The sequence below is a fragment of the Chrysemys picta genome, chromosome 13 (assembly GCF_011386835.1).
Source record: "Chrysemys picta bellii isolate R12L10 chromosome 13, ASM1138683v2, whole genome shotgun sequence".
Lineage (NCBI taxonomy): Eukaryota > Metazoa > Chordata > Testudines > Emydidae > Chrysemys > Chrysemys picta.
The window spans coordinates 21161394-21186425 of record NC_088803.1 but is presented as its reverse complement, the minus strand read 5'-3'; the positions used below and the strand labels follow the sequence as shown (position 1 = coordinate 21186425).

At 43.5% G+C, this 25032-nt stretch overlaps 1 protein-coding gene and 1 pseudogene across 1 annotated transcript; both read left to right on the top strand.

Moving 5' to 3' along the window:
* The first annotated feature begins 4146 nt into the window (after positions 1-4146).
* LOC112060451 (olfactory receptor 6M1-like) lies at positions 4147-8202 on the top strand (annotated as a pseudogene).
* A 12524-nt stretch (positions 8203-20726) lies between these two features.
* Positions 20727-21710, top strand: LOC101939500 (olfactory receptor 10A7-like). Its single transcript, XM_024110847.1, has one exon. The coding sequence runs from the start codon at positions 20727-20729 to the stop codon at positions 21708-21710; it is 984 nt and encodes a 327-aa protein (XP_023966615.1).
* The last annotated feature ends 3322 nt before the right edge of the window (positions 21711-25032 follow it).

The window sequence follows — 25032 nt, the reverse complement described above, 5'->3', positions numbered from 1 at the left end:
GCAATTTTCTTCCAGTTGGACAGTACACCAAGGAATAGCTCCGCTCTAAAGAGAAATCTCCCTTATTGGAATATACCCTGAGAGTCATCTTGAGTACTGAGGGAAGTGTCCCCTAATGGGAAGCTCTAAGGATAAATCCTTCATATTGAACTAGTTAAAATATTTCGAATTTAATATTTCTATGATATTTTATGTAGATATTGAATTTCAATACAAAACCATCTGCAATTATTTACCCCCCTTTTTGTTCACATTTTTGTATACATAGTCCCTATTAAAATGGAGTTTGTTGTAATTTTCAAAATTTTGATTTTCCCTGATTTTTTTTGAATTATGATAAAGTGTGAAAAGTGACAATATTTTTTGCAAAATATTTTTCTTATTTGTTACAAATCAACAGAGCTCATGGAATTTTTGGAATTTTTAACTTCTCAATGAAATTTCAAATGCCATTAGAAGATTTCCAAGTCCCCATCTTTATTACCCTGTTGTTTGATTGGCTCTAATTAAGGAACATCTCAGTTCTAGAGAGAAATATTTCTAACTGTAACATCATCCAAAGGCCATATCAGCAGAGCTTGTTGAAGATCTTTTCCATTGAGTTGTTTTCCATCTGAAAATTGAGTTTGATCAAAATTGCAACATTTTGCCTGGAGCATGTCTATTTGAGCACAAAGTTTTAAATGGGGGAAAAAATGAAACAACTTCTTTAGGGTTTCTCATTTCATTTTGATTACCTGAAAACATATTTACCTAATGTTGAAACATTTCACTTCAATAAGATAAAAATATTTTATTTCAAGATTATCATTACAATTATTTTGTCAACTTTTATACTAAAATATCACCTTTAGTATTGTTTTATAAGGTTAGAAGGTATTGCAAGGGTCATCTAGTCTAACCCCCTGCCAAGATGCAGGATTTGTTGGATCTAAACTACCCAAGAGAGGTGGCTACCCAGCATTCTTTTGAAAACTTCCAGTGAAGAAGCTTCCACAACCTCCTTAGGCATCTGTTCCATTTCCATTGTTCCACTGTCCCATATATTTAATATTATAGATAATGTATAGTATTTTCTCTAACATAAGATATTTTTGTCATTATGAAATAACATGTTTATCACATTGAACCAAAATATTTTGACATTATAAAAAAAGGCTCTACATTATCAAACAAAAAAATCTCCTGATTTGAAACTCTTTTTGAATTTTTGGTCTGTGGGAAATGTTGCCATGTTGGTTAACAAATATTGCAATGCTGAATTTCCCATAGAAGGGAAATTCCATTTTCCAACCAACTCTGCATATCAGTTTGAAAAAGGAAATTGGTCATTGTATATGGGATTTTCAATGGAGATTAAGGGCTAGAGACACAAACAGACTTACACATCTGACTGCCACTTTAGGCTCCTAAAATCCCAGAATCAGGGCTCACAGGGATTCACAAAATCCCTGCTCAGCTACTGCCAAACCCTGCTTGGCACCTACGTTTTTGCAGTACAGTCCCTAGGTGCCTATGTTTCTGTTTCCATGCATATGCAGTGTGGCCCCACACCCACCATCTAGGCGCCTGGTGGCCTATCTCCTGCCAAAGCCCAGGGCAACGCACAAACCAGGAGACAGTAAATATTCCTCTGACTATCTCGCCAGCAGGACCCCTTCTGGTCCACATGCTCAGAGCTCACCTATCAGCTTGTGCCCCTATCGGTTAGCTTAACTTAAGAACATAAGAATAGCCATACTGGGTCAGACCAAAGGTCCATCTAGCCCAGCATCCTGTCTTCCAACAGTGGCCAATGCCAGGTGCCCCAGAGGGAATTAACAGAACAGGTAATCATCAAGTGATCTATCCCCGTCACCTGCTTACACAAAATAGTGGGGGTGGGGAGGGGAAGCTCCCTCATAACTTTCAGTCCTGTGAATCAGGTACTCACCTGGGGTGCAGCAGACCCCCAGTTTAAGACCCCACCTCCAGCTGAGGAATTTTAACAGGTTACCTCTCAGCTGAGTTGCCTCACCCCTGGGCTAGGGGCCATCCTGATGTGGGGCTCCCTCAAGCTCTCCTGGTGAGGCTATTCCACAGGTTACCATAGGAACTTCTATACCTCAGTGCTAATGGGAATAAGAGAACTAGGAAGATAACCTATGAAAAGCAGAGCACCCTAAAGTTTATGGGATGTGGAGGTGCAAATAAGGACAAGGAAGTTGACACCGATAAGCATAGGTATGAGCCTTAGTTGTTGCAAATGTGACTCAGGATATAATGTCTTGTCCAGCCTGTGTGCTGTGGGTTGGGAGGAAGAAATGCATGGGGAGATTCCAGGATGCCAGCTGTGTGATGAAGATGAGAATAATGACTGATTCTCCAGTGTCACCCCAGCAGGAGATGTGAGTGAGGCTGTATATGGGGCTAAGCATTTTATCTGCTATTGTATTTTAGTATCTATGGGGTAGTTGATCTGCATTTGTTAATAAAGGAACTTTCCATAAACTGGAATTGTTTCTCGTATGCTCTTAGGGTCTTCAAATGCTCATAGCCCTTAGGAGACCAAATCTTTAACCAGGGCAGTCTAAGAGATGAATCAAAGAGAGGAGTATGACTGCTCAGAGCTCCGGTATGAAACTACAGAAAAACCTGAGAGTCTCTGGATAAAGTTGAGAAGTGGGAGCAACAAGGGTGATGTCGTGGTTGGAGTCTGCTATAGACCACCAGACCAGGGGGATGAGGTGGATGAGGCTTTCTTCTGGCAACTAGCAGAAGTTGCTAGATCGCAGGCCCTGGTTCTCATGGGAGACTTTAATCACCCTGATATCTGCTGGGAGAGCAATACAGCGGTGCACAGGCAATCCAGGAAATTTTTGGAAAGTGTAGGGGACAATTTTCTGGTGCAAGTGCTGGAGGAACCAACTAGGGGCAAAGCTTTTCTTGACCTGCTGCTCACAAACAGGGAAGAACTAGTAGGGGAAGCAAAAGTGGATGGGAACCTGGGAGGCAGTGACCATGAGATGGTCGAGTTCAGGATCCTGACACAAGGAAGAAAGGAGAGCAGCAGAATATGGACCCTGGACTTCAGAAAAGCAGACTTTGACTCCCTCAGGGAACAGATGGGCAGGATCCCCTGGGAGAAGAACATGAAGAGCAAAGGGGTCCAGGAGAGCTGGCTGTATTTTAAAGAATCCTTATTGAGGTTGCAGGAACAAACCATCCCGATGTGTAGAAAGAATAGTAAATATGGCAGGCGACAAGCTTGGCTAAACAGTGAAATCCTTGCTGATCTTAAACGCAAAAAAGAAGCTTACAAGAAGTGGAAGATTGGACAAATGACCAGGGAGGAGTATAAAAATATTGCTCAGGCGTGCAGGAGTGAAATCAGGAAGGCCAAATCACACTTGGAGTTGCAGTTAGCAAGAGATGTTAAGAGTAACAAGAAGGGTTTCTTCAGGTATGTTAGCAACAAGAAGAAAATCAAGGAAAGTGTGGGCCCCTTACTGAATAAGGGAGGCAACCTAGTGACCGAGGATGTGGAAAAAGCTAATGTACTCAATGATTTTTTTGCCTCTGTCTTCACACACAAGGTCAGCTCCCAGATTGCTGCACTGGGCAGTACAGCATGGGGAGAAGGTGACCAACCCTCTGTGGAGAAAGAAGTGGTTCGAGACTATTTAGAAAAACTGGACGTGCACAAGTCCATGGGGCCGCATGCGCTGCATCCGAGGGTGCTAAAGGAGTTGGCGGGTGAGATTGCAGAGCCATTAGCCATTATTTTTGAAAACTCATGGCAATCGGGGGAGGTCCCAGATGACTGGAAAAAGGCTAATGTAGTGCCCATCTTTAAAAAAGGGAAGAAGGAGGATCCGGGGAACTACAGGCCAGTCAGCCTCACCTTAGTCCCTGGAAAAATCATGGAGCAGGTCCTCAAGGAATCAATTATGAAACATTTAGAGGAGAGGAAAGTGATCAGGAACAGTCAGCATGGATTCACGAAGGGGAAGTCGTGCCTGACTAACCTAATTGCCTTCTATGATGAGATAACTGGCTCTGTGGATGAGGGGAAAGCAGTGGATGTGTTATTCCTTGACTTTAGCAAAGCTTTTGATACGGTCTCCCTCAGTATTCTTTCCGCCAAGTTAAAGAAGTATGGGCTGGATGAATGGACTGTAAGGTGGATAGAAAGCTGGCTAGATCGTTGGGCTCAAGGGGTAGTGATCAATGGCTCCATGTCTAGTTGGCAGCTGGTTTCAAGCGGAGTGCCCCAAGGGTCGGTCCTGGGGCTGGTTTTGTTTAATATCTTTATTAATGATCTGGAGGATGGTGTGGACTGCACTCTCAGCAAGTTTGCAGATGACACTAAACTAGGAGGCGTGGTAGATACACTAGAGGGTAGGGATCGGATACAGAGGGACCTAGACAAATTAGAGGATTGGGCCGAAAAAAACCTGATGAGGTTCAACAAGGACAAGTGCAGAGTCCTGCACTTAGGACGGAAGAATCGCATGCACTGCTACAGACTAGGGACCGAATGGCTAGGTAGCAGTTCTGCAGAAAAGGACCTAGGGGTCACAGTGGACGAGAAGCTGGATATGAGTCAACAGTGTGCTCTTGTTGCCAAGAAGGCTAACGGCATTTTGGGCTGTATAAGTAGGGGCATTGCCAGCAGATCGAGGAACGTGATCGTTCCCCTTTATTCGACATTGGTGAGGCCTCATCTGGAATACTGTGTCCAGTTTTGGTCCCCACACTAGAAGAAGGATGTGGAAAAATTGGAAAGAGTCCAGCGGAGGGCAACAAAAATGATTAGGGGTCTGGAGCACATGACTTATGAGGAGAGGCTGAGGGAACTGGGATTGTTTAGTCTCCAGAAGAGAAGAATGAGGGGGGATTTGATAGCAGCCTTCAACTACCTGAAGGGGGGTTCCAAAGAGGATGGAGCTCGGCTGTTCTCAGTGGTGGCAGATGACAGAACAAGGAGCAATGGTCTCAAGTTGCAGTGGGGGAGGTCCAGGTTGGATATCAGGAAAAACTATTTCACTAGGAGGGTGGTGAAGCACTGGAACGCGTTACCTAGGGAGGTGGTGGAGTCTCCTTCCTTGGAGGTTTTTAAGGCCCGGCTTGACAAAGCCCTGGCTGGGATGATTTAGCTGGGAATTGGTCCTGCTTTGAGCAGGGGGTTGGACTAGATGACCTCTTGAGGTCCCTTCCAACTCTGATATTCTATGATTCTAATCCATACACCCATCCATGAATAAGGCAACACACTCAATGTGGGGTTTTTTTCTGTGCATGTGTACACAGATTATATTGTTTTGTATTAAAATATGCCATATTTCCTGCAGGTTATCATTGCTGTGATATTATTCTCTTCCACTGAAATGATTTAAAATAATAATCATGGATTAAACATGGAAAGAGAAGAGCCTAAAGTTAGGTTCATAAATTTGGGTTTTCAAAACTGCCTTAGGCTGATGTCCACCCCTTTATAACACTACAACTGTGTCCATAATATGTCCATATAAAAACTGTGTGTAGATAATTGTAAGGAAATTTCAACTTTTTGTCCCAAGTTGGGATGGAATTTCTGAATTTCATTCATATCTATCTATCTATCCCTTTCTGAAGTGCCTTCACTAGGACCGTATCCCTAGAACATAAGGATCACTTTTCCTTATCAACCTGCTCATGCCAACAGAAATAAAATCAATGATCTTCCTGCAGCGTTTCTATCCCAGGAGGTGCCTTATTGACTGTGCCTCCCGAGACATGAAGTACACTTGAAATAGGCCCTTAAACTTTATGGTATGTCAGAACCAGAGTCCTGCTGCTGAGAGGAAGCAATCGGGAGGATTGTGAAAAGAACCCAGGAGATGAATAAATATTTTTGTTTTCTTATTTGAACTCATTTTGGTTAGAGTTACATCTTGTGACTCACTTGTTACCTTGCTATATAGCCCACATCTTTGGGTTGTCTGATCATTTATCTTGAGAACTTAGAGAAAGCAGAGATGCTTTCATGTGCATGGTACGCATGTTAGATTTTACTTTAGCAGCTACTCTTTGGGATTAAGTGTCTGGAATGCAGAATTTATTTTTATTGTAAATTCCTGCCTGCCATCAGCTTCTGAACTTGCAAGGTGCTGGCCACTGCAACTCTGATTAGAACCGTCATGGTAATTCCTACGTTCTTAATGCCTAGTCAAATCGGTGTTCCACTTCAATAGCCTTCCACTCACAGTGATCAGTGCCACACAGTTCAGAGGATGGTGCAGCAATAATATTTCCTGCCCAGAGGAGATGTTTCTCCCTGACCCCCTCAGCTTTGGATGGTTTGTGCCTTGAAACATGGGAGTTGACTTCCTTTATAATTTGCAATCCTAGCTAATGTACTTGTGGAGATTCTATGAACCTATTTCTATTAAGGCAGATTTTTTTTCAAAGTCACCTAGGGTGTTTGGATTTCTATTTTCCATTAATTTTAAAAAGGTCAATAATCAAGATTTATACAGAGAGAAAGTTAAAAATTTTGCTTTTGAAATTGTTTTGAAGGGCTTACGGGAGCATGTATAACATGTGCGTATGTTGCTGTACGCCTGATTCAGAGCAGAAGTTTGGCTATCTGTCTTCCACATCCAGACAAGTGCCTGAGGCTATGTCTACACTATGGAGCACACAGCGATACAGCTGTAAGTTCTCCCATTTAGCTACTCTATGGTGATGGGAGAGAACTCTCTCGCTGGCATAATTAAACCACCCTTAACAAGTAGCGGTAGCTATGTTGGTGGGAGAGCGTCTCTCACCAACATAGCACTGTCCACACCAGTGCTTTTGTCTGTGACACTTATGTTAGTCAAAGGTGTGTTTTTTTCATACCCCTGACCGACAAAAGTTTGACTGACAAAAGTGCTAGTGCAGACAAAGCCCTGGCCACCACGCTATAGAATCAAAGCCGCTGCCTTTCTCACACTGACTAGTTAATTATTTATACAGCGTGAAACAGCATCAGGAGAGGTCCTTGAGAGACACACACTCCAATATAGTGGTCAGGGCACTCAGCTGGGATGTAGATGACCCACAGAAAGGACAGACATTCCATCCTGAATTGGAGAAAGTTTGATGAACTGACATTTTCTGACACAAGCTGTTTAGTTGAAAATCTCCTGACATGCTCTATTCATCTGTAGAAAGCATTGCAAAATTTTTCTGACCCTTTTGTTCTGCTTTCTCTGGTAGATGATAAAACACGTGCATGTAGATCCATGGAACAGTAGCTCAGTGAAAGTGTTCATTATCCTGGGTTTCCATGGCACCCGAAAGGTACAAGTCTCACTCTTCACCCTCTTCCTAGTCTCCTCTCCATCACAGGCAACATTGCTATAATCATCACCCTCAGGATGGACAGCCGCCTCCACACCCCCATGTACCTCTTCCTGGGGAATCTGTCTTTCCTGGACATGGGATATACCTCAACCACAGTCCCCAAGCTACTGTGCATCCTGCTCACAGAGGTGAAACTATTCCTTTTGTTGGCTGCTTGCTGCAATCTTACATCTTCTTCTTCCTTGTCATGGCTGAGTGCTTCCTCCTTGCAGTGATGGCCTATGACAGATACTTGGCCATATGTTACCCGCTCAGGTACTCAACCATCATGAGCAAAAGAGTATGCATGTTGCTGATTATTGGTTCCTGGATCGGCGGGTGTCTGACACCATTGGCAGGTGTCTGGCTGCCTTTTTGGTGATCAGTTTACCATTTTGTGGCCCCAACGCGGTCAACCATTTCTTTTGTGACATCCCACCACTGCTAAAATTGGCCTGCGTGGACACATACAGAACATAGAAGGCCATATTCGTGCTTTTTGCCTTAGTGATTCTCAGCACGTTCCTGTCCACTCTGGTCTCATATATGTACATTGTCATCACCATATTGAGGATCCCTTCTGCTGAAGGCCAGCATAAAACTTTCTCTACGTCCACCTCCCACCTGACTGTGGTCTCTCTGAACTACGGGACTGTGATTTTCATGTATGTGAGCCCAACGCCCCAATCCTCCTTTAACATGAACAAAATTGTAGCTGTTGTGTATAGCGTAATCACTCCAACATTGAACCCAATGATCTACAGTCTAAGGAATCAGGACATGAAAAGGGCATTGAGGAAAATATTCTTCAAAAGACAAGCTCACAGGAAAGAATTCAAGTGGCCCAAGTAATTCCGTTTGGTAGAGGTGAAGGACAGTTTTCCCCAGGGGAAGGAAGGGTGATTCTGCACTCAATTAAAACTAGACAGGACAATGTTTTGGAACAGTGGTTCTGCCTGGAGACAGATAACTCCTCAAAAAGAATGTGTCAGCCCACATTTCAGATGTATGTAACACAGATCCCCTGAGTTGAGAATGATCCTGGGACCTTCCGGTATTAAAGCATGAGCATCCTCTACAGGAGCTAAAATAGCCAGTTTTATTAAGCAAAGCTAGAGCAGACTCTTCAACTTCTGTATGTGTCCCAGCCACAACAAAAGGGGGACAGAGCATCACACTGAGTGGGAGTGGGTTACATGCACAAGGACAATTTTGCCATCAACCCACAAGTCTCAATCTGCATCCATGCATTAGTGATCTGTGGAATACTTCCAGGTGGCGTAGAAAGGAAGCCTAAGCTAGTCAGAAATTGTCTGATGAAACACAGTGATATGCCTCAGGGTCAGGGAACCTAGTATTGTAGGGTGTGCGGCTCCAGGGCAGCTCTGCAATGTGGTCTGCTCCAGGCCAGGGGGCCCTCCTGGGGTCTAGAGTCTGCAGCTGCAAGGCATCCTTGCCATGTGGTCTGATCATGTGCCAGGAACCCCATTTGTTTTCCTCCCAATTCCAAGCAAACACAAATTTAGAAATAACTAAATTTCTTGAGAACCAGAAATTCCACGTTTCAGCCAGCTGTAATCTAGAGAGAAAAGAATAAATTTGTGATTCAGTCAGTGGATGGGGATTCAGTAGCTCTAGAGTTTGTTCCTGTCTCTGCCATGGACTTCTTATGATCTTAGGAAAGTCACTTAGGGCCATATTTTTAAAGGTATTTAAGTACCGGGTGCGATTTTCAGACGTACCTAATATCCATTGAAATGGATGAGTTTTAGGCTCCTAGATTCTTTGGAAAATCCCACTGAGCACCTAAATACCTTTCCAAATCTGGCCCCTAATGTGGGTGTGCCTCAATTCCCAACCTGTAAAATGGGGATAAAAACAACTCCCAACCTCACCTGTTTTTTTGAGGATAAACTGATTCATACATATGAAATGCTGATGGGAACCATAAATAATCTCATTAATAAATATTGATAATGTTATTCAAGAAGATATTTCTCCTGTAATGCAGAATTAATTTCTAATATCTAAGAAATTCAACTTTTAGCTTCCTTTGAAAATCCCCTTCATGGCATGTAACTAGTCCTCTGTTTCAGTGTAGAAGAAAAGTCCACTGACTTCTGAGAGTTTAACTCAGAGATGGATTTTGACTCATGTTGTTTTGTTACCCAACCATCACACATCAGCTTGCCCAAGCCAAACTAATTAAAGATAGCCCTGTGATGAAAAGGCAGTATGTCTTGTGACAAAGTTCCTCTTCTATCTTGGTGGGTCCGGCGCTTATTGACGGATTTTCTTGCCTCAGAGATTCACCATGTGGGTTGGGGAACAGCCCAGAGACCTTCCCCTCTGGAAGAACCCACAGTTCAGGTCAATTGGGAGGTTTGGGGGGAACCCGGGCCCGCCCTCTACTCCGGGTTCCAGCCCAGGGCCCTGTGGACTGCAGCTGTCTATAGTGCCTCCTGTAACAGCTGCATGACAGCTACAACTCCCTGGGCTATTTCCCCATGGACTCCTCCAAACATCTTCCTTATTCTCACCACAGGACCTTCCTCCTGGTGTCTGATAACGCTTGTGCTCCTCAGTCCTCCAGCAGCACACCCTCTCACTCTCAGGACACTTGGAGCCAATGAAGAAGAAGCTGCTAGAATCAATTAAGGCAGGATAATCAGGGCACCTGGGTTTTAAAAGGAGCTCACTTCAGTTTGTGGTGTGAGTGTGAGGAGCTGGGAGCAAGAGGCGCAAGGAGCTAATTAGCCTGCCTGCCTTAACTGGTTCTAGCAGGTTCCTGATTACTCTAGTGCAACCCCTTCTCTGGTCACTCAGGGAACAGAAAACTACTCATCCAGTGACCAGTATATTTGCCCTCTACCAGACTCCTGTACCCCACTGGTCTGGGTCTGTCACAGTCTATATAACTTATGAATTCTGGTTGAAACTGTGAAGTTACAGTATGAAAACTTCTTAGGGTGGCCAGGTGCCTGGTTTTCGACTGGACTTTAAGGGGACCTGATAGTGTCCAGTCAGATCTACTGACCAGACACCCAAAGTCTGGTTACTGCAGGCAGGGGAGGCAGGGAGGTGCCTGGTCATCACCCATTCCAACCCTTACTCAGCCTGAGCCACCTCCTACCTGCACTGGGTGGCTGAAGCTCCCAGACCCGGCTCCACAGGCGAATCCCTCCCAACCTGGGGAGCGCGGTGGTGGGGGGAAGGGGAAGAGCAGTGAGCAATCGGGAAAGGATGGAAAAGGAGCGAACGGGGGATGGGGCCTTGGGGAAGGGGTGGGGCAAGGACAGTGCCTGTGGGGAAGTGGCAATGCTTCGGGGGGTGGAGGAGGTTCAAGCATTCCTGCTGGAGCATCTGGTTTTTAAATATTACAAAGTTGACAACCCTAATGCTATATTATGAATGCCTAGCCTATATGTATGTGGACCCACCATTAATGACAGGGTCTGTAGCACAAACACGCCACACAGATGCTGTCATAACTATAAAGGGAAGGGTAACAGCTCTCCTGTGTACAGTATTATAAAATCCCTCCTGGCCAGAGACTCCAAAATCCTTTTACCTGTAAAGGGTTAAGAAGCTCGGGTAACCTGGCTGACACCTGACCCAAAGGACCAATAAGGGGACAAGATACTTTCAAATCTTGAGGGGGGGAAGGCTTTTGTTTGTGCTCTTTTTTTGAGGGGTTGTTCACTCTTGGGACCAGACATCAATCCAGGTTCTCCCAATTTTTCTAAACAAGTCTCTCATATTTCAAACTTGTAAGTAAAAAGCCAGGCAAGGCGTCTTAGTTTTACTTTGTTTTCTCAACTTGTAAATGTACCTTTTACTAGAGTGTTTATCTTTGTTTGCTATACTTTGAACCTGGGCTAGAGGGGGGTCCTCTGAGCTCTTTAAGTTTGATTACCCTGTAAAGTTATTTTCCATACTGACTTTACAGAGATGATTTTTACCTTTTTCTTTAATGAAAAGCCTTCTTTTTAAGAACCTGATTGATTTTTCCTTGTTTTTAGATCCAAGGATGTTGGATCTGTATTCACCAGGAGTTGGTGAAAGGAAGGAGGGGGGAAGGGTCAATTTCTCCTTGTTTTAAGATCCAAGGGGTTTGGATCTGTATTCACCAGGAGTTGGTGGAAGGAAGGAGGGGGGAAGGGTCAATTTCTCCTTGTTTTAAGATCCAAGGGGTTTGGATCTGTATTCACAAGGGAATTGGTGAAAGGTTTCTCAAAGCTTCCCAGGGAAGGGAATGGTGGCAGCGGACCAGATCTAAGCTGGTAGTTAAGCTTAGAAGTCCTCATGCAGGCCCCCACACTTGTACCCTAAAGTTCAAAGTGGGGATACAGCCTTGACATGGTGGCAGAGCGGTGGGATCATTTTAAACCCAAAAGCCAGTAAGATTTTTTTTTCCTTCTAGCTGCTTGGAAAGCAGAGCTGAAGGTAGATGCATATCTTATCTCTCCTTGCCTGAAGACAGAGGTGTTAATTTTTTTTAACAAGGGCCTTTGTTAAGAGAAGGGTTCAATCATTGAGCAAACTGGTAAAAGGAATTTACAAGCTGAATTGTTTTTTTTTTCTTTTTACATCCTCAGGAGTAGCTAGTTAGAAAGTCTCTGTTAACTCAGCAGCAGCCTGAGCTAAGTGCATCCCAGTTTCAGTCAACTGCAGAGGGGTGTGACCCAGCACAAGAAAACAGGAAAATGACTACAAAAGAAGAAAAAGCCAAAGAGGAGGCCCACAAGAGAGCTATGGAGCTGAGAGAAAGAGAAGAGAAGGCCAAAGAGGAGGCCCACAAGAGAGAGATGGAGCTAAAAGAAAGAGAAGAGAAAGCCAAAGAGGAGGCCCACAAGAGAAATATGGAGCTGGAGAAAGCCAAAGAGGAGGCCCACAAGAGAACTATGGAGCTGGAAAAAGCCAAAGAGGAGGCTCACAAGAGAACTATGGAGCTGGAAAAAGCCAAAGAGGAGGCGAGAGAAAAAGAGATGGAGGAGAGAGAAAAAGAAAGGAAGCATGAACTGGAAGTAGCAAGGGCTAGGCAGGATGCACCAGCCCATCCTAGCAACTCCTCTCCAGGTACCACTTCCCATCCAAGAAAATTCCCCACCTACAAGGCAGGCGATGATACTGAGGCCTTCTTAGAAAATTTTGAAAGGGCCTGCCTTGGATACAGCATCACTCCAAACCAGTACATGGTAGAGCTGAGGCCGCAGCTCAGTGGACTCTTAGCTGAGGTGGCAGCTGAAATGCCTAAGGAACACATGAACAGTTATGAACTTTTTAAAAACAAGGCCAGACTAAGAATGGGGCTAACACCCGAGCATGCCCGTCGGCGGTTCAGAGCCCTAAGGTGGAAACCAGACATGGCATTTACCCGGCATGTCACATTGACAGAAATTGTGATGGCTGGATATCAGGAACAAATGTTAAATCTCTGGAAGGTCTGGTTTCCCTAGTAAAAATGGAGTAGTTTTTAGAGGGTGTTCCTGAGGAAATAGAAAGGTACATCCTAGATAGGAAGCCCAAAACTGTAACCGAGGCGGGGGAGATTGGAGCCAAATGGATGGAGGTGACAGAAAAGAAAAAAACTAGTAGCAGTTGGAGCGAATACCAGAAGGGGCAAGCTGAAACAAACCTTACCACTGGGGACAACCCAGGGCCCCACCCACATCTCAAGGGAAACCCCAGACACCTTCTCACCCCACCACACCAGTCTCCACCAACCAACATTGCCCCGGTGATACCTTAGCAGGGCGATGTTTTAAATGTAATGAACTGGGACATATAAAGGCTCACTGCCCAAAGAACCCCAACCGATTACAGTTCATTACACCACAATCACACCAAAGATCCCCAGACCCAGATGCCTCTCTCATACCCTCGGAGCAAAGGGAAACCTTGAGAGTGGGCGGAAAAAAGGTTATTGCTTGGAGGGACACTGGGGCACAAGTGTCAACTATCCACCAATCCCTGGTGGACCCCAAATTCATCAACACGGAGGATCCAGTGACAATTCAACCCTTCGTGTCACAGTTGGTAACCTTGCCTACAGCCAAGTTGCATGTCCAGTACAAGGGCTGGTCAGGAATGTGGACTTTTGCAGTCTATGACAATTATCCCATCCCCATGCTGCTGGGGGAAGACTTGGCCAACCATGTGAAGCTAGCCAAGAGGGTGGGAATAGTCACCCGCAGCCAGGCTAAGCAAGCTTTCACCCCCATCCCTGTTCTTGAGCCATCCACCAGGGCCCCGTCTGTGTTACCAGAGACGCAGACAAAGGTGGTGGAACTGGATCCCCTGCCAATGACTGCAACAGCCGTAGTGGATCCAATCCCAGAGACCCAGCCAAAGCCAGTCCCAGAACCGGAACTGGCAACGCAACCAGCACCAGAACCATTGCCAGCCCTGAGTCCAGCGCTTGCAAACCCGTCTACAACTCCGACGCCAGAGGGCATCAGCGAGCCTGACCTGATGGAAGCAGCAGATAACCCTACCCAAGAGGCTCAGCCAGAGCCTGAAATACCACATAGTGCACCAGCGGACAGCGGTTCACAGTCAATGGAAACAGCCCCAGCACCTGCATCGCTTCCAGAGGGGCCAATCCCCAGTCCACAGTGCAAGGAGGAACTGATGTCTCCAGCATCAAGGGAACAGTTGCAGGCCAAGCAGGAAGCAGATGACAGCCTTCAGAAAGCTTGGGTGGCGGCATGGAGCACCCCACCGCCTCTGAGCTCTTCTAACCGATCCCGGTTTGTTGTAGAACAAGGACTTTTGAGGATGCCATTCTTCCTGGTGCCCACCAGAAAGAGTATCCTTGTATAAAGACAGTTGGTAGTTCCCACTAAGTATCAGGTAAAGCTCTTGAGCTTAGCCCATGATCATCCCAGTGGCCATTCTGGGGTGAACAGAACCAAAGACCGGTTGGGGAAGTGGGGAAGTCTTTCCACTGGGAGGGAATGGGCAAGGACGTTGATAATTATGTCCGGTCTTGTGAGGTGTGCCAACAAGCGGGAAATCCCCAATACCAGATTAAAGCCCCTCTCCAGCCACTACCCATAATTGAGGTCTCATTTCAGCGAGTAGCTGTGGATATTCTGGGTCCTTTCCCAAAGAAGACACCCAGAGGAAAGCAGTACGTACTGACTTTCATGGATTTTGCTACCCGATGGCCGGAAGCTGTACCCTTAAGCAACACCAGGGCTAAAAGTGTGTGCCAGGCATTAGCAGACATTTTTGCCAGGGTAGGGTGGCCCTCCGACATCCTTACAGATTCGGGAACTAATTTCCTGGCAGGGACCATGAAAAACCTGTGGGAAGCTCATGGGGTGAATCACTTGGTTGCCACCCCTCATCACCATCAAACCAATAGTCTGGTGGAGAGGTTTAATGGAACTTTGGGGGCCATGATACATAAATTCGTAAATGAACACTCCAATGATTGGGACCTAGTGTTGCAGCAGGTGCTTTTTGCCTACAGGGCTGTACCACATCCCAGTTTAGGGTTTTCACCATTTAAACTTGTGTATGGCCGCGAGGTTAAGGGGCCATTACAGTTGGTGAAGCAGCAATGGGAGGGGTTTACGCCTTCTCCAGGAACTAATATTATAGACTTTGTAAGCAACCTACAAAGCACCCTCCGACACTCTTTAGCCCTTGCTAAAGAAAACCTAAAGGATGCCCAGGAAGAACAAAAGGCCTGGTATGATAAACATTCCAGAGAACGGTCCTTCAAAGTAGGAGACCAAGTCATGGTCTTAAAGGCGCTCCAGGCCCACAAAATGGAAGCGTCGTGGGAAGGACCATTCACGGTCCAGGAGCGCCTAGGAGCTGTTAACTATCTCATAGCCTCCCCCACCTCCAACATAAAGCCTAAGGTATACCATGTTAATTCTCTTAAGCCCTTTTATTCCAGAGAATTAAACATTTGCCAGTTTACAGCCCAGGAAACAGATGACGCGGAGTGGCCTGAAGGTGTCTACTACGAAGGAAAAAGGAATGGTGGCGTGGAAGAGGTGAACCTCTCCACGACCCTTGGACGTCTGCAGTGACTGCAGATCAAGGAGCTGTGCACAAGCTTTGCAGTCTCCCGGGAAAGTTTCCCGGAGTCAACTGGTTAAAAATTGTTCTTGGACTGGAACATATTGTTCGTTTTTATATAATCAGTAGTATGTCTAAAGGTACATGTGTCTTATTAACTCTGTTTTCTCCTAGAGCTCCAGGAAGAAATCACAGCCAGTGTGGAACCAGACGTCCAACACTATCTGTGATTTGTGGGGCGTGTCATAACTATAAAGGGAAAGGTAACAGCTCTCCTGTGTAATAATACTATAGACTTTGTACCCTAAAGTTCAAAGTGGAGATACAGCCTTGACAGATGCAAAGGTAAATACTTTAGTTAATGATGGTGTGACACTCTGCACTCCAAAGCACCCTATATTTATCACAGTGATGTAATTATTATGTTTTGTACAAAGTCTTCCTTGTGAGGTATCATTCTAAAAGTCTTGATCTATTGAACATTAATATCCTGTTGGAATGTATGTGCTATCATTGTATATGAAGTTTTACTGTGTGTGTGTGTCACTGAAGTATGTTGTGAGTTGGAAACACCCACAACTAGCCTTTCAGTTACAACAGTGGGGAAGCTAAATAGTGTTAAAGGCCCCATCAAGGGGAATACACACTCACAAGGACTATCTCAGGATTTGTATACAAAGCCTCCCAGAGGGAGCATGTAAGCAATGGGTAATGGCCCCTGCCATGACTCAGTGAATCATGCAAGGGTATGTAACTAGACCACATGATACTGAACTCCATCTTGGTATCTGTGGTTTTCCACAGGCTGTGTTGCAGGGGGACTTGGCATGAAACAAAGGAGTTTCCTCCACGTGGAAGAAGCTATAAAAGAGAGGCCTCACTCTCCTACAAAAAACACCTGGAAACACTGGAAGCACAAAGATTGAACTATGGAAGGGGGTCCCAGGCAGGAGAGAAGAAAGCCATGGCTGAGTAAGGAAGCTAAAACCTGCTTGTACTATCTAAATGGGTGAGGCACAGCTTGACTCAAATCCGATCCAGTTTGTATAATACTGCATAATACTGAGATTGCAGTTTTGTTTATTTCTAGGTAATCTGCTTTGATCTGTTTGATATCACTTATAATCCTTTAAAATCCATCTTTCTGTAGTCAACAGCTCATTTTATGGCTTTTAAAAAAAAAAATCTCATGAAAGAATAATCAGTTTGCAATAAAAAAAATGTCATAAAAGGTCAAACATTTATACTGTTCAGAAAATCCATTAAAAGTTTTGGTTTTAAATAAAAAAAATATATGTATGCAAACCTGATTTTTTTAACAGAAGTTTTTATTTAAATGTATTATTTTGGAAGAAAACCTATTTTCTGTAAACAAAACAAAACCCAAAAAGTTTAGATGAAAAAAAATGGACCATCTTTACACAGATCCCATGTGTAACACCAACAGACCCCGATCGTCGACTGGTGGGATCAAACCTGGGCCCTCTGGAGCTTAGTGTATGAACCTCTACTGCATGAGCTAAAAGCTACAAGGACCTTAGCTAAGGCTGTAGCAGACTCATTAATTTCTCTAAGTAGTCTCCGTTCCACTAGTTGGGACAGAGCACCACACCCAGGAGATATGTGGGTTACACATGCACCATAGGTACAGTGTTCTATTGTTGTGTGAGAAAAAGACAAAAACACCTTTTAAATGTTATGGCACATCAGCACTGGGATTAAAGGGATTATAAAAGGAGAGATCTCAAGCAGATCAACAAAACATAAATGCTCTTGCAGCTTCAGCACTTTCAGATATTATTTAGCAACCACCAAAGAGAACAAAGCACATTCCAGATGGAGGTGAGACTTGTATTTGATGTTATTTTTCTGATACATTATCCAGAAATGTAAATGTACTGGGGATGATATGAGAAGGTGCAAAACTATTTCAGTGGGAAAACAAAATGAAAGTTACATGATATATGACTGAGCCTGATTCCACTATAGAGATACTCCTGATTTATGCTTTGGTAAGTGAGAGGAGATTAGTTAGTACCCACTGAATTCAATGGAGCAACTCCTGATTTAAATTGCGGTGAGTGACAGTAAAATAGGACTCATGATTTACACTGCAGTGCAAGAGAATAGAATGAGATCAATTGATTTCTGATTGAACTCAGGACAATGAGAGCAGAATCAGGTCTAGTGACTTCAGTGGAGTTACTCCTGATTTACTCTTGAGTGAGTGAGAGGAAAATCAAACCCCACTGACTCCGGTTGAGTTATCCCTGATTTACAGCAGGATATAAAAGAGGATAGAGAATCATCCTCATTGACGTCAGTGGAGTTACTTCTGGTTCACACCAATATGTCTGAGAGAAGAATTTAGCTATACTGTTGGTTCTACAGGGACTAGGGTTAAAAGATGGGTGTATTTACAGAAATCAAACAATGCAGTTGTTTCACACATTGATGGTGGGTGATCAAATGTACCTAAGCAATTATAAGCATGAGTCCTATTGACTCCCAATGGTATTTGTGTTTCTAATTCACTTCGGTTTGAAAATTTCACCGAGAACAAATCTCTGTTTACTCTAGTATAAATCTAGATTCACTTCACTGACTACAGTGGAATTACTCTGAGCCTGTTTCTGCTACTCTTGCTAATGGCTTGTCTACACTTGAAACGCTACCGCGACAGAGCCGCAGCACCTCATCTGTGCCACTGTACTGTGTCAGTGTAGACACTACATACTCTGACAGGATGGGTTCTCTTGTCAGAGGAGGTAATCCACTTCCCCGAGAAGTGGTAGCTAGGCCAACAGAAGAATTCTTCCATCAACACAGCACTGTGTACAGAGGGACTTAGGTCAGCTTAACTGCCCCACTCAGAGATGTGGATTTTTCAAACACCTGGGCAACCTAGTCATGCTGACATAATTTTTCTAGCATAGACAAGGTCTAGGGCTGAGTAGTATCATATGCCTTAAGTCAGATTTATTTCACTCTAATATAGCAGAGAGGAAAATCTGAGCTTTTTTTAAACAATTGAAAAGAAATCAGAGCCATAAAATAGTTGGCCAATGGAGCCAAAGTCTGCACTGGGTTACTCAGGAATAAATCCAGAGTAAATTCATGGATTCATAGAGTTTCAGGTCAAAAGGGACCATTGTGATCATCTACTTCAACCTCCTGTACAGCACAGGCCAGTGAATTTCAATAGAGCTGATGAAAAATGTAATTTCCATCCTATAGGAAATTCCAATAGTTCAGCATTTGTTTTCATCCTGATTCAGGACAAAAATTTGATATGCCAAATAGTGTTTGCAGAATGACAAGATTCTGAAATGAAACATTTTGACATTGTGAACCAAAATAAAATGTTTTCTTTTTCTTTCTTTCTTGGAAAATTCTGCAGAAATAGATTTTTTCCCCTGGAGATTTTAGATTTTGGTGAAACCTTATTTTCAAATGGGAAAATATTTCTGTCAATGATTTAGAGGCTGTGTGTTATGCCCCAGCTTTTAAATAGTCTCTCTTGAAGTCCCTCTACTTTTGACCAGTCCCAAGACTTTACTTTTTACTAGAGTGAGCTCTCATGACTCTGAGACTGGGTCAGCTAGCTTTACCACTCCCATTTCTCCCTGTGTGCTCTCAATAGCAAGTCCAACTTAGTTCAGACTCCTGGTTTGAGACTTTAGAGGGGCAGTGCACCTAGGAAGTATCTGCAGTGATACCAGACAGACTTTTCAAGTCTAGGTGGTATTTATTAGTCAAATGGAATACTGCACTTGAGAAACTGGGTTACTGTGGTAAAGTAAAGTTTAAGTCAAGGTCCAGAGCAGCAGAATCCTTTGGCTAGCTTTCCAGACATTTCTCGAGTCCATTTTTAGCCTCTGTCTCCTTGTCTTTCTCTGTCTCTGAGAGTTCTTAATACAGCCAAATGACACCTGCAGTGTCTTTGTTGCCAGTTGCTGCTTCTGTTGTGTTCACAAGTTCAACCCCCCTTGGCTTAAGCATTAATGTCTGGCTATTGGGTCTTCTATTGTCTCTCCAGGAGACTCCAGGCATAGGTATCCATTCCATTCAGTACTTGTTAATGTAAACAGCCCCAATCCAGATGTCATACCTGACACTCAGCCATGCCTTATTCCCTTCTCTCCTAGGAGAAATTGACCCCTTCATTTCATGCACAGTGGATAGCAATACATGGGTGGATAAACTCCATCACACATATTGTTCATTAAAAGTATTAGAAAAAAACCCGCATTCTCCACAGTGCCATTCCAAATGTTTCAACGAGCCCTAAATTTCACCCTGTACTGAGTCCACACATTCTGGCTTAGCTAGAACATATATTTTAGAAAGGCGTCTAGTCTTGATTTAAAGATTTTGCATGGGAGAATCCACCACATCCCTCAGTAATTTGTTCCAATGCTTAATTACCCTCACTGTTAAATATTTGAACCTTATTTCCCTTCTGAATTCATTGAGGTCCAGGAAGTTATGCTAGTGTGAATCCTGAGACGTGGATCAAGATAGTTTACTTTAAAGGCACTATTCTGCATTTACACCTGGGTAATAAGAAGGAAATTGGGTTCAGTATCTAGGGAACACGGCAGAAGAATGCAGAATCCAGGAGATGTGCTCTTTTGCAGCCGTCGTGAATATTTTCCTGCATGTTACTCTATGTCATGCTTTGACCCCTTCACTTGTCTTTTCTCTTCTCATTTCCCTTTTAGATGTGGGTGTTTGAACAGTAGATCCCTAAGAATCATTCAGACCCAAAATATGACCTTATCTTGAAACTCATAAAATGTCTTGTGGAAGGTATCTAGCAAATTGTGGGCACTGATGGAATACAACTGATAAATAATGAGCCTGACTCTGCTTTCACTTCAGCAAGTTCAAATCCCAACGTAGTGGCAGGATTTGATTTTTATTTTTTTATAATTTCAACAGATAATATCAAGGTTTATTTGTAATAATTTTTTTCAATTGAAATTTTTACAGTTGTGGGAAATTAGGGAGATAGGGATCAGACAATAATTATTTAATTACAGTCGATGTTGAGATTCAAACAATTTAAAGCATGATAACTGTTAAAACACAAATTGTCAACATCACATGCCAAAATATATAAGGTAAATATCCTTCAGTCAAACTCTAATAAGTTCTCAAGCAACATTTTTCTTTGTCTGACTATCTGTAAATTTCAGTTATTATCAATGGAAATATGTTTTTGTTGGTTTATGTGTGTCTGGTGAAATTAACATTTACCAATATTTACCAATGAATTTGAATCCTTCTAGGCCTTCATGTATGTGAGAGGAAAGCCAGGCACAAGAAATTCCATGTCAGTCAAAAATCAGACCTCTGTAATGGAGTTCATTCTGCTCGGGTTTTCTCATGTTCCTGACGTGCTGCAGGGCTTGCTTTTTGTAGGGGTGGGTGCTGCTTACATGGTGATCCTACTGGGTAACAGCCTAATTATTTTCATCACACTGGTGGATGCTGCCCTCCACACCCCCATGTATTTCTTCCTGAGAAACCTCTCCTTCCTGGAGATCTGCTATGCTTCGGTCACCATTCCGAGGATGCTGTTCAACCTACTGGTGGGGAGCAAAGCCATTTCCATTCTGGGCTGTGCTGCACAGGTGTATTTCTTCCATTCCTTCGGTATATCTGAGTGTTTCCTTCTTCTAGCCATGGCATATGACCGATGCATTGCCATTTGCTGCCCCCTGCGCTACACGCTTATTATGAGCAGAAGCCTTTGCCTGCAGATGGTAGCTGTGTCCTGGGCTGCAGGTTCCCTGGTGTCCTCAGGGCATGTCTCTTCAGTGTTTACTTTACCCTACTGCGGGCCAAATGAAATTGACCATTTCTTCTGCGATATCCCTCCTGTGCTGAAGCTGGCCTGTGCAGATACCTACAGGAGTGAGACTGAATTGTTCATCCTCATTGTTCTACTGGCCATAGTCCCCTCATTCCTGATCCTGGTATCCTACAGTCAGATCATCTCCACCATCCTGAAGATGCCCTCGACTGAAGGGAAGCACAAAGCCTTCTCCACCTGCTCCTCTCACCTTATCATGGTGACCCTCTTCCTCGGCACAGGGAGTGTTGTTTACCTGCAGCCCAAGTCCAGCTCTTATGTGGAAAGCAACAAGCTGCTCTCCCTGCTCTACACTGTTGTGACACCGATGTTGAACCCCATTGTCTATGGCTTGAGAAATGAGAAGCTGAAGGGAGCCCTAAGGAAATCATGCAGAAAAATCTACTTCTGGGCTGGAAGGCACCTCAGAAAGTCATCAGATCCAGCTCCCCTGCACTGAGGCAGGACCAAGTAAACCTTGACCATCCTTGACAGGTGTTTGTCCAACCTGTTCTCAAAAACCTCCACTGACAGGCATTCCATAACCTCCTTATCAAGCCTATTCCAGAGTTTAACTACCCTGAGAGTTAGAAAGCTTTTACTAATATCAAACCTGAATTTCCTTTGCTGCAGATTAATCCCATCACTTCTCCTATCTTCTGTGGACATGGTGAACAATTGATCCATGTCTTCCTTATATCAGCCATTAACATATTTGTAAACTTTTATCAGGTTCCCCCTCAGTCTTCTTTTCTCATGATGAAACATGCCCAGTTTTTTTAACCTTTTCTCCTAGGTCACTTTTTCTAAACCTTTGATATTTTTGTTGCTCTCCTCTAGACTCCTTCCAATTTGGCCACATCTTTCTTAAAATGTAGCATCCACAACGGAACATACTACTCCACCGAGCCTCATGAGTGCCAAGCAGAGCTCTGATGTTATCTCTAGAAGTGTTTGGAATATTTTTCAACAAAATAGTTATTGACCTTACTGATTTGTTTCTCTTGGTTTGTCATGAAACATACCATGCTGTTTTATATCAAACTTTAATAATAATATTGTCAACCTTACCAAAACCTTACCATATTTAAATTTGCATTAATAATAATAGCATTGCTAGTAAATTAAAATGTTTGAAAAATGTTTTGAATAAAAAGTTAATAGAAAAAAACCTGGTTTTGTTTTGTTTTTAATTCCATTCAAAATAAATTAACATGGATTGTTAAAAGTATTGTTTTTTCATTCTTCATCCACCTCTAATTATTTTCACAATATTGCAAGGATCCTATTGGAGTGAAAGGGAAGAAAAACAGTTTGATGATCAAAGAGGTGGAGGCCCAATGGTTGAATGTCCCACTTGAGGTGCCAGAGAAAGTCCCTGATTTTCAGAGAGTGCTGAACACCCACACACTGAAAATCAAGCCTCTTTAAAGTGCCAGAATTTGGGCACCCAAAACTTAATGCGGCAAAAATTGCTTATAGCTTTTGAAAATTTAGCTCTGGAAAACTGAAGACGACTTTAGTTCTACCACTGACTTCCTGTTTGAGCCCAAGCAAGTCATTTGGGCAGACGGTTAAAGGCACCTAATAGGATTTCCCATTTACACTTGTGACAGACCCAGACCACTGGGGTACAGGAGTCTGGTAGAAGGCAGATATACTGGCCACTGGATGAATAGTTTTCTATTCCCTGAGTGACCAGAGCAGAGTGCTGCCCTAGAGCAATCAGGAACCAATTAAGACAGACAAGCTAATTAAGACACCTGGAGCCAATTAAGAACTTACTAGAATCAATTATGACAGGCAGGCTACTCAGGACACCTTGTTTAAAAAGGATCTCCCATCAGTTAGTGAGGGGGCACAGAAGGAGGACAGAGTGAGAAGGTGTGCTGCTGGAGGACTGAAGAGTACAAGCGTGATCAGGCTTCAGGAGGAAGATCCTGCAGTGAGGATAGAGAAGGTGCTGGGGGAAGGCCATGGGGAAGTAGCCCAGGCAGTTGTTGCTGTCACCCAGCTGATACAGGGGACATTGTAGACAGCTACCATCCACAGGACCTGGGCTGGAACCCGGTGTAGAGGGTGGGCCCAGGTTCCCCCCATTCCCCCAACCCCTGATCGGACACAGGAGGAGTTGACCTGGTCTGTGAGAAACTCCAGAAGGAAAGGTCTAATTTGGAAAGGGATCTGGCCTGTCCCTGACCCACTAGGTGGGACACAGAGACTGCAAGGATTGTTCTCCCTTTCCCCCATGCTGGCCAGTGATGAGGTTAGCTGAGTGAATGGCAGGTTTGAGCCTCTATCAGAAGTGGCCAAACTGAGGGCTGCCGTGAACCTCTGAGATGAGCAATTCTGCCAAAAAGTGCAGGACCCACCAAGGCAGAGGAGGAACTTTGTCACACACTGTTGCCAGCTGGAATACAGTTGAATACATTGAAATTACTCTGGATTTACAGCAGTGTAACTGAGAGGAGAATTTAACCCACTGAGATTCATAGGTAGAGGGAGGCTAAACAATTTCCATAAATATTATCGGTTCTGATTCTCTTCTCACTTACTTTGGCTTGGACCCATCAATTTCAATGTCTTTTTTTTTTTAAATTTACGTCATTGTTCAGATGCTCTGTTGTTTTTATGTATTTGGGGCTCATCCAGAGCCCTCCAAAGTCAGTGGAAAGATTCTCATAGATGTCAACAGGCTTTGGATCAGGGCTTTGAGTCAATACAGGAACTAGGAATGTGCTGATTTTGTCTTCATGTTCAACCGACATTCTAGCAAACACTTTCTATTGGCACATTTAAATTAATACTACAGAATGTTTTCAGAAAGTAAGTAGTGTTCATGATAAGACTCTAGACTAGGATTTCCAGTAGGAGATGAGAGAGATAGGCACCCAATCTTATTGAAATTCATCATAAATTGAGCACCTCAGTTTCATATATAGATTTATAGATCAATACATAGATCAATAGATAGATAACTAAAGAGGGATCTGTTGATTCCTTTTACTAATGTGTCTAACAAAAACACTTCAGATTTTGAATTCTATCTAGGTATCATTAAAGTTCAAATCTAGGTTTCATGATACACTTTGCTAGTCAAAACCTTCCAAAGCTGGATAAAAAATATCAGTAAAAGAACCAGATACATTTTTCCCAGTTTCCAATCTCCTCTAATTATCATCTGAAATTTGATCCAAAGGCAAAGGCCCCACTGACTTGATTGTCACCAAATCAGGCCTTGAAAGGGTAAATCTCAAATCACTGAAGATGAGAACTGGTAGCACTTGATAAGACTTCTTGTTTCTCTAGCTCAACTCATCTTCACTTACCTTGTCAACAAACAGTGTACTCTGAGTACCTTCAAAGGAACTGTCTGTCAATTTAGTAAGAGCATTCAAATATTAAGAATTGAGAATATTGGAACAAATCATTAATCCATTGTTATTTTAGGAACACAAAACTACACAGAGATTTAGGACCCAATTCAGGGAGGCAAATAAACATGTGCCTAATTTTAAGCATGTCATACTTGAAGATTACTGAACTAATCGAATAGTTAAGGTCAGACACATGCTTAACTGTGCTATTGAATTGGGTCCTTAATCAACTTTTGCTCATCTACAGGGCAGTTGTCTGTTCTGTGTTCTACAGGAGGTCAGAAAAGATGATCACAACAGTCCCCTCTGGCCTTGGAGTCTATTAATCTACTCTTCCTCATCTACCTCAGCTGAACATGAGGGAAGATTAAACCCTAAATTTTTCCACACTGCGAAATAATATTT

What these genes read in the sequence shown, in the direction of transcription:
- LOC101939500 (XM_024110847.1), top strand. Translation starts at nt 20,727, where the DNA reads ATGTCAGTCAAAAATCAGACCTCTGTAATGGAGTTCATTCTGCTCGGG.